The sequence below is a fragment of the Littorina saxatilis genome, linkage group LG1, assembly GCF_037325665.1.
Source record: "Littorina saxatilis isolate snail1 linkage group LG1, US_GU_Lsax_2.0, whole genome shotgun sequence".
NCBI classification, from domain to species: Eukaryota; Metazoa; Mollusca; class Gastropoda; order Littorinimorpha; family Littorinidae; genus Littorina; species Littorina saxatilis.
This window is the reverse complement of record NC_090245.1, coordinates 66974851-66985367: the sequence shown is the minus strand read 5'-3', so window position 1 is coordinate 66985367 and position 10517 is coordinate 66974851. Positions and strand designations below refer to the sequence as shown.

Sequence of the window (10517 nt, the reverse complement as noted above, 5' to 3'; positions counted from 1 at the left end):
CCAGTGTAGTGTTAAAGCTGAACAGTGATGATCTTTCAGAGAGACCTCATTTGAACTCTGAGAAAGGACTCTGCTCTTCATTATTTGCGATTCGAAACCTTCAGTCGAGCGTCGATGGATTGACTGTGCGGAGTGACTCCCCTTGAATTGACTACCCCACGACACGAAGGACTCGACTGTTCGCACATTTTCAAAATAAATGTGGCATATATCTCGTGTTGTATCTTCACTCATCGGGGAGTCTGATACTAAATATGAACGGTAAGAATGCTCTGAACCCTACACGTATTATATCCCCATCGTTTTTTCGTTCACATTTGCCCAACATGTTAATTTGCTGAGCGGGGTTTATGTCGTCTGCTACTGCTAGGCTAGAACAATCGAACCACTGCAGTCTGCACTGTCACTGAGTCTGCACGAATAAGGCAGCCTGGTAATAAGTCTTATAATTATATGGTAAGAACGTTCTGAACCCTACACGTTTTCGATTACGATTGTTCTTGCCTTGAAATAATAATTCGGAAACCATTCATTTACTGAACTGATGCAGTCGTATTTCAGTGTAGTCTGCTAGAGTCGATCGAATCAGTCTTCCAAATGCTGTGTACGTTATCGGAATAACACTTGTGTTTTCTGTTAGCCGCTGGGAATTGTATACTAACTCATCATTTGGAAATGTGGATGATAAGCTACATGCCACTAACACGGCATATTATGAGAAGAATCTATGCAAGTCGGCGAAAATGAGATGAAACACAGCGGCTTCTAGTTTTAGATCACTGGCACTGGCACAGGCACATGCAATCTGTCAGAAAAAAACCCACTTCTGCTTTAATTGAGAAGCAGGGAATTTATGGTCATTTGGTATTGTGGAGAATATAAGCTACATGTCATTAATTAATTCTGAGGATGAGAGTACAGTCTTGCTTTGGCAAAGGGCGTAAGAATACGCTCTGTGGAAAAGTTAGCGCACTCCAAGAGTGCGCTAACAGATTTAAGCGCATCGCCATTAGCCAATCAACTGGTTCACATCAGTCATGTGACACCAGTACTTACTGACAATTATTATTATTATTATTATTATTATTATTATTATTATTATTATTATTATTATTATTATTACAGGTCGACTAGCACACACAAAACTGCCTTAAATACATAAGCTAAAATCCAAAAACAAAAATACCGCTAACGTTTCAAAATTAAACAAAAAATGAAGGATGTTTGTGAAACGTTTGATTTTGACAAAACAGAGCATTCAAAAGTATATCGACCCAATGGTCTCTATAGCGGACAGACACACATCAAGCTGATACATCCGATAAGTTGAGAATGAAGTTTGGAGCAAAATGAGGGAAGCTGGCATGATACACAAGCTAATGCACTTATTCGCCATAATTAGTATAATCTTAAACATGTGTTGCTTATTACTTTTAGAACGTGTTAATAATCGTTCTTTGTGCCTTTTTACATTTAGTCAAGTTTTGACTAAATGTTTTAACATAGAGGGGGGAATCGAGACGAGGGTCGTGGTGTATGTGTGTGTGTCTGTCTGTCTGTGTGTGTGTGTAGAGCGATTCAGACTAAACTACTGGACCGATGTTTATGAAATTTGACATGAGAGTTCCTGGGTATGATATCCTCAGACGATTTTTTCACTTTTTGATAAATGTCTTTGATGACGTCATATCCGGATTTTCGTGAAAGTTGAGGCGGCACTGTCACGCTCTCATTTTTCAACCAAATTGGTTGAAATTTTGGTCAAGTACTCTCCGACGAAGCCCGGACTTCGGTATTGCATTTCAGCTTGGTGGCTTAAAAATTAATTAATAACTTTGGTCATTAAACATCTGGAAATTGTAAACAAATTATTTTATTTATAAAATGATCCAAATTTACGTTCATCTTATTCTCCCTCATTTGCTGATTCCAAAAACATATAAATATGTTATATTTGGATTAAAAACAAGCTCTGAAAATTAAAAATATAAAAATTATGATCAAAATTAAATTTTCGAAATCAATTTAAAAACACTTTCATCGTATTCCTTGTCGGTTCCTGATTCCAAAAACATATAGATATGATATGTTTGGATTGAAAACACGCTCAGAAAGTTAAAGCGAAGAGAGGTACAGAAAAGCGTGCTATCCTTCTCAGCGCAACTACTACCCCGCTCTTCTTGTCAATTTCACTGCCTTTGCCATGAGCGGTGGACTGACGATGCTACGAGTATACGGTCTTGCTGCGTTGCATTGCGTTCAGTTTCATTCTGTGAGTTCGACAGCTACTTGACTAAATGTTGTATTTTCGCCTTACGCGACTTGCTTTTTTTGTCAAGCGATTATATTATAGCAAAACGAGAATAAAACACGCTCAATTCCAGCTAATGAAATGTTTCTCACATGTGATTGCAGGTGGGGGCTCCAGCACATCTCTACACTCGCAGCAGACCTTTACATCATCAGTCATGTCTTTGCTTGTATCATTGACTTTAACACTGTGCTTGTGAATAGACGATGTTCGGAAATACCACTGTCAGGTTTGAATAGGTTGTGAAGGAGTGCATAGGACAGTCACGAGCGAGAGTTGTGTTTGAAACACTTTGACAAGGAGCATGTGTAGAAAGCTTGCCTCACTAAAAGCAAGATTATTCACTCTTTCACAACCCACAAACACCAGACATCCTTAGTTCGTCTATTGCCAAGAGAGCTCTGTCTTCAGTTACACAACAGACGCATCGCAGAACGAGTTCGTCAATGAGAATTGTAATTTCAAGAGAGATGTTGGACTTCTGCACTAGGATACCAAATTAAATCACCCGGCAATGGTGTACGTTTTGAGCTGAATAGGGTGGTTGCTCTGTTGCTCTTCTCGTCTCTAGTGAATTCCGGGTAATCGGAGAGCAGTATGACGGATACGAGACAGCTGTTTTGTTGAAAACCTGAGCAGTGTCATGATGAATGTTAATGTTTTCAGAGTTCGTTGACACTTCTGAAGCTAGTACTCAGCAGGCGAAGACCACTGAGTCCATTGCTTTGACTAGAGGGAGCAGTGTCACTCTTGACATGTTCAACTCTGTGACATAGCGACAAGGCTAACACTGGACAACTGAAGAAGACCACTGAGTCCATTGCTTTGACTAGAGGGAGCAGTGACATGTTCAACTCTGTGACATAGCGACAAGGCTAACATTGGACAACTGAAGAAGGATGGTGAGGAATTATTTTGGAGGACATCACTGCAGTGTGCTGGTACGAATTCTTACTGACAAATGGCCAAGGACGATTCGTGTCCTCTTTGGATCATTGTGGCCTCTGTCGAGGCAGATGCACGTAGTACTCGGTGAAAAAGCAGTGAACCTGTTGTGGAAGCTGTGAGGCGTTTGCTTATTAGCCGCCTAGAAAACACAAGAACGTGTTGTCAAACACGTATGCGTTGCATGAAGATGTCCATACTCGTCATCAATGCATCGTTTCCAGAAACAGTGTGTGAACAGTTTAGGACAACCTTGACTCACCTGGAGTGATGTGGTGATATCATTAGAAACCCTGGTGGTTTTTGTGTGTGTTGTAAAGTAACTAATATTTATGCGCAATAGATATGTACGTTGTAAAAGGGGCGTGTTGTCTTCACATGAATCTCAAAAGGGCATAATGCTTATCAGGTGACGCGTCAGTGTCAAAAATGAGAGACGCTGTAGCAGGAGAGATATATTTATGACATTAATCAGTATCAAAGTAGTATCAAACCCCTTGTATTTCATGTAGATCATGCGGTAACATTCCTGCTCATGGTAAATGTCCAGGACACCAGAAAACATTTGGCAAAACCTCAGAAAATCAACTCAACCTCAATACGTGAACCATATGGAAAACAGACACAGCATAATAATGGATGACAAATCTTACTGTCCTCTTGCGCGTAACTTATCATTGGGAGAATGAGATTGGGAGAAGCAATGTTTCAAAAATAATATGGTTGTGACCCCAGTTGTAAGGCTATATAATGAGTTTCAGAGACTTGAGTATACGGGTTTTTTGAACTTATTATTTGAACTGCAGTACGAACCGAGACCTCTTCGAAGAAATGTTTTTGATCTGACGTGCAGTGTCAACTGTCTTGTTGTTGAATATGTTGTTACAGACTTCGAGATTGTCCTTATTTTGTTGTGTATAATCAGTGTGTGTTTGTTTTCATGCTTTGTATGTGTTTGGGTGTTGAAATTTCCACTCTCTTAATTTTTCTTGCTCTCAAGCGTTTAGTGGCACAGTCTCTCATCGTCTCTGGCAGATGTCATGACCTTGACCTACATGTTTCCTTGCCAGCAATAAGATCTTCAGTGTCACGGGCTATCTACATTGCATGGAAAATGTATGACAGCAAAGACAAAGGCCTCTTTTTTCAGTGTCATTAGAAGAGATTAAGATGTTCTACGTGGTTTGCAGACCACACACGGCTATTATTGTAATGAGTTCAGAAGAAAAAAAATACTGATTTTGACTGACTTTTTCCGATACCATTGCAGATTTTTAGTATGAAATATACCACGCGCCCTAAAATACAAGCTTTTTAAGTCATGGTTAGCCTTATTTATCATTTTTATTTGTTTTATATTCCAATTTAACTTTGAGAATGCTGCACTAATTACGATACATGTTGTGGAAAAGAAATGTATATAGCTATCCAATTACACTCATTTTTGTAAAGTTTTGTTTTGTCATCAATATATATATAACACGTTTCAATAACATTCTTAACTTGTGTTTTTGTTAATTTTTATTCTGAATTTTGGAATTTTGGCAGTGTATTTGTTTTTGGATTCCAATTACAAAACATTTTGATGTGGACAAAAACACCCAGTTATTGTATTGTGCGCAGGCGGGGACTGCTTTTAATGAAAATAGGAAAAGCACGACCCCCCACAGGGTCGCATGGCAATTTTCACACAGTGTCTGGATGTTATTTCTTGATCACACGCTATCGCAGTGTGTCTGCCGGTCTCATGGCTTGTATAGTCTGGCTGAGGGGCAATTGACAAGATGTAGTATTTTTCATTACCTCGTCGGCATTTTGCAAACGAGATTCATCGACTATTTTGAGATAAGTTCATTATTTGTATCGTGTTTGTCTGTCTGTCTGTCTGTCTGTCTGTCTGTCTGTCTGTCTGTCTGTCTGTCTGTCTGCTTAAAAGACTACTGGGTCGATGTACTGTAAATGTAACGTTGTTGTTGTTGTTTTTGTTAATAAATAAACGTTCCAGTAACCTACAATTCTTGTTTTGTGATTCTGAATTTTGGAACGTTAACAGCCCATCTGTGTTTGGATTGGCGGTCTGTTTTAATATCAAACAAAATGAAAGCAAATATGATATACCGCGTTAGAAGAAATATTGTCGAGGACGATTAGTATCTTGTTTTGTAAAAAGGGTTAAGTTCTATTCTGTATCGTGTTGGCTCCACCCTTAGTACATGTTAGAGACACCCCCCCCCCCCCCCCCCCCCCCCGCGGGTTAGGGGGAAGACTTTACCCGATGCTCCCAGAATGTCGTAAGAGGCGACTAACGGATTATGTTTCTCCTTTTACCCTTGTTAAGTGTTTCTTGTATAGAATATATATAGTCAATTTTTGTAAAGATTTTTAGTCAAGCAGTATGTAAGAAATGTTAAGTCCTTTGTACTGGAAACTTGCATTCTCCCAGTAAGGTCATATATTGTACTACGTTGCAAGCCCCTGGAGCAAATTTTTGATTAGTGCTTTTGTGAACAAAAAACAATTGACAAGTGGCTCTATCCCATCTCCCCCATTTCCTCGTCGCGATATAACCTTGAATGGTTGAAAACGACGTTAAACGCCAAATAAAGAAAGAAAGTACATGTTAGAGAGTTAAAACCAAAACAGGGTCAATATCAAACCCCGAAGAAGTCTCAGTGACGCACCACATTGACCTATCTAGCGAGTCAGGTGCGCCGTTTTGATCAGGTAATGTCCAACGAGAGTGGAAGTCTTTAGAAGCATGAGAGTTCAACTGAATATGTAAAAATATGACGTTGAGCTTGGTGCTCTTTGGGGTTATACATGTGATGGTTGTGCACTTGATTTGAGACAATGTTATGTGCTCATGGCTCAAACAGAAAATACATAATCTAACAGAAGATAGTAATTCTCGTCCAACACAACTGTTCTTCTTAAGCACTATATAACAGTTACTTTGATTTGTTTTAAATTAAAAACAAAAACGGTCACCACTAGACCCTCCGACGGACTTTAGCTGTGCCCATTCATAACAAGTTAAATAAAGAAAGCAGAGAACCGTGCCTAGCTGTGGAACTAGTGTTACATATATATACTTTAGAATATACAGTCGAACTTGCATGTCTATAACGACCAGCCAAAGCACCAACCAAAAGTGGTCCTTATAGACAGGTTGTCGTTATGACAAGGTAAATTATATAGGAAAGAACCTCGTCGGTATTTCTTCGGGGAGGTGGTAATGGGCAGGTAGTCGTTATCACGAGGTGGTCGCTATGGCAGGTTGGACTGCACATGCAGAGAGACAGCCTTGTCCTAAACTATATTAAGAATAGTACTCAAGATCTAGTTCATGTGTTTTATTACGAAAATATATCAACTTAAAGCTCTTTGTGATTGCACAGAGTCAATTTAGTGTTTTAAAATATTAACAACACAAGATATTTGACTTGCTAGTGGTCAAACGAGGTCCAAGCAGGCCCAAACAAATAAGTGTGATGTAATCTGAATAATAACAGCTATTGTGTTTTCAGCGTAGCAATAGGGTCCGATATTTAGACGAGACAAGTATAATGCCGACGAGTCGAAGACAGCAGAGGGCAAGTAGGAGTCCAGGAACCTGTTAGTGCGGCACTTGAAGGAGCGCAACCTCATTGATGCTGATCGGGCTGGAGTCTGAGCTGCGAGGACGGGATGGAGAGGGTGAGATGGATCTGACCGGATCTTATTTAGCTTTCTGATGGCTGTCTTCTCGTAGATGGAGTTGATGCTTGGCAGTTCTTCTGTGATGATTCTTTCAGCAGTTCTGATAATTTTCCCCAGCTGATCAACATCCGTCTTCTTTGCGCTCCCAAGGAAGCATACGATGTTGTATAGCGTGACGCTCTGTACTACTGACTGAAAGAACAGTGACTTGATTTTTTGGTCCACCCTGAATTTCTTCAGTTTTCTGAGGAAGAAGAGTCTCTGGTTGCCCTTTTTGCAGCAAGCGCGGATGTGTTCAGTCCAGTCCAGTTTATCATCAATTACCATGCCCAGGTACTTATACGACTTAACAGTCTCAACTGGTTGACCCTTGATGGTGATTGGTTGAAGTTCTGGCTTTTCTCTCCTGAAGTCGACAATGAGTTCTTTTGTTTTGGAGACGTTTAGGTCTAGGTAGTTGCTGTCACACCACCCCACAAGCTCATCGACCGCCGCTCTGTATAGGTACTCGTCATTGCGAATCATGCCAGTCAAGGACGAGTCGTCAGCAAACTTGATGAGCAGGTTGCAAGCATCACTGCTCCGACAGTCCGCCGTGTAGAGAGTAAACAGGACAGGAGACAACACACACCCTTGTGGGCCCCAGTGTTGGTCTTCAGAGTGCTGGTGAACTGCTCACCAACCCTGACTCGCTGTGGTCTTTCCGTAAGGAAGCTGTGGATCCAGCGAATCAGCACTGGATTTACCGACATGGCGAGGAGCTTCTCCATCAACAGGTGGGGCTGGATCGTGTTGAATGCACTAGAGAAGTCTATGAACAGGACTCTGGCGTAGGATTTTGGCCGGTCAAGGTGCTCATGCAGCTTGTGTAGTAGAGTCAACACAGCATCATCGGTGCTCCTGTTGCTGCGGTAAGCAAACTGCAGCGGGTCCTGGTGGTCAGCTGTTTGAAGTCGAAGTCTCTGAAGGACGATCTTCTCGGCACACTTGAAGGGTAACGATGTCAGCGCGATTGGTCTGTAGTCGTTCAGTTCTTTGGGACACGACTTCTTCGTATACAACAAAAAGAAGTTTGAGTTTTTTAATTTTGAACAAGACTACTTATGAAGAAGACCAAAACACAACATCAACGGAAAACTAGAAACAACTGAAGAACTAGGATGCAACAAGGGGAGGAAAAGAGAACAGCTAATCCGTACAACGCGAGCAGACGGCAGAGAAGTTTTCAGTTGGGTGAATGGCATTTATACTTGTCTCGTCATGAAGCGAATTGTTCAACCTCAGTTATAAACGACTACATGAATGTTAGTGCCATGGGTTGTACATCAATACTTCAGAGGGGAAGTGGGGTATTTAGTGTGGAGTTACGAGATAAGAAAAGCCGAATGCGAAAGTTTGTGTTAGTCGGCAACTGAGCTCACACAGGCACACAACAACGGCTGTTCCGTTTTACTCCCCTGGTTGTACTACATCTTTCGACTTTGGGCATTTTGTGGTGTTTAGGGACAGAAAATAATTGGTTTAGTCCTGTTTCATCGGGAAGTTAGCAGAAAAGGGTATGCTATCGACATTTGTAAAGCTGAAAAACATTCCCGAGAAGAATTTCACGTTGTCAGTGTATGCTGTTGTCGATTGAAACACTCGTGTGGTACATATGGGTAAACCGGAACCATGCGTCTTTGTTATTGCCAATATGCTTTTGGATATTGGCAAAAATGGCCGACTTCCGTAGCATTATGCTTTGATGATCGGAAGAGACCATCCAATCACAGCCCCCGAATTCCCCCACGTGTCCATCATAATAGCTATATTGCCGGATATTGAGAGTCCTGGCTGATGTCAAGCAGGTCCGTACATTTAGATTGTTGCTCACCATTGGCAAGCTAGAATACAACTTCATTGACACGTCGTATTGTTCTCTGTGCCGCTTAATTCTGCAAAATAGTAACTTGCTAGGAATGAGCAAATAAACGTTTTACTTTCACCAGCTATATTACCACGTGCACGACCATGTGCAGACTGGTCAAGTATGCTCAAAACACCTCGAGTATATGTTCCCAAAACGATAATTGTATTAAACGTAGAAGAATACTCTTCCATTGGTGCGCTTCGTATAATGTTTTTGTTGAGTTACATATGCTTAGTTTGTACATCAAAATGGTAAGCAAATAATGAAGAGCATACCATTTCGTATTTAATTTCGCAAAACTTAGGTGTTTTTTGTAATGAAATCATTTATATTTATGATTGTCGTTATTAGCAATCGAATTTGACTATTCTTGGCCATATATAAGACCAGTGTATATTTTGTACATTTATAAAGAATACACGAACCTAGGGGGTAATAATTGTTAGTCCACTTATATCTGTTGCAAGTCCTTGGGTGGTGCTTGCTTTTATTATTGTGACAGATGATGTTCACAGAGCCGAGGTATATAGCTTTTATATTCAGAAGAAAAAAAAGTTGTACAGACATTTTCACTATTCTTGTGAACTTTGGGAGGAACAGTTGTAATAGCACTCGATCATGAACGTATTAACTTTGTATAGTTTTTCTGTTAATTGAATTGTTAGGTGGTTGGTTGGTTGTGGTGCATGGGTGTGTTGGTATTGCGGGAGTTCCATCTGGCGACCTTGTTTCATTTGTTTACTTCCATTTGTATATTCTAGAAGATATGTCATGATTGTACCCAACAATCCCACAGGTAACTTTTGTCCTCCCCGAATATAAGAAATATACTGACTATTAATATAGATTTGGGTTAAACAAGTAATAATAATTGTACACAGAGCAGCACCATACTTCATTTCTTCGTGCAATGTGTTACCGACAATGAATTGTCATAGTTTGGTTATTTTTTCCTGAGCTTGTATGAGGCGGGTTTGATTGATCTCATATCTTGGTCATCTCTCATATATTGTTGATCAACTTGTTATGTTGTTTTTGTTGTGTTGCGTGTACATTGTTTCCGGGTGTGTTTTTTTTTTTGTTTTTTTTTGGGTATGTTTTGTCATTTGCACGCTAGAAGGTTGCGGTATGCGAACAATACGGTTATTGTTAATATGCTTTTCCACAGTTATTTTCAAGCATTGTCATTGTAGGCATTATCGTCTACTTTTGTATTGTGAGTGCTACTGCCGGCAACGTCAAAATCATTGTTATAATTGTATGTTCTCGACAGTTTATTGCGTTATTGTTGATTGCTTTTTGATTTTCTTTTTATTTGTTGATTGGTTGTTTGGTTTGCGTGCTTGCTGGCTTGCTTTTCCGTTTGTCATGTATTATAATGTTGTATTATTTAGATGCAAGGACAGGTTGTAAGAAAGGGCGTAGCCTTAAACATATATCCATGTAAAATAAAGTTCCATCATCTTCATCATCTCTCTCTCTCTCTCTGTCTCTCTGTCTCTGTCTCTCTCTCTCTCTCTCTCTCTCTCTCTCTCTCTCTCTCTCTCTCTCTCTCTCTCTCTGTCTCTCTCTCTCTCTCTCTCTCTCTCTCTCTCTCTCTCTCTCTCTCTCTCTCTCTCTCTCTCTCTCTCTCTCTCTCAACAGCATCGCGTT

General features: G+C 40.3%; 1 protein-coding gene across 1 annotated transcript in view; it reads left to right on the top strand.

The window, feature by feature from the left end:
- Window positions 1–5444, top strand: part of LOC138976716 (uncharacterized) — a 51523-nt gene extending 46079 nt beyond the window's left edge. Inside the window, exon 7 of the mRNA XM_070349590.1 lies at window positions 2416–5444. Within this exon, the coding sequence (XP_070205691.1) occupies window positions 2416–2510 (95 nt within the window). The 3' untranslated portion in view covers window positions 2511–5444. The remainder of the gene's footprint in view (window positions 1–2415) is intronic.
- The last annotated feature ends 5073 nt before the right edge of the window (window positions 5445–10517 follow it).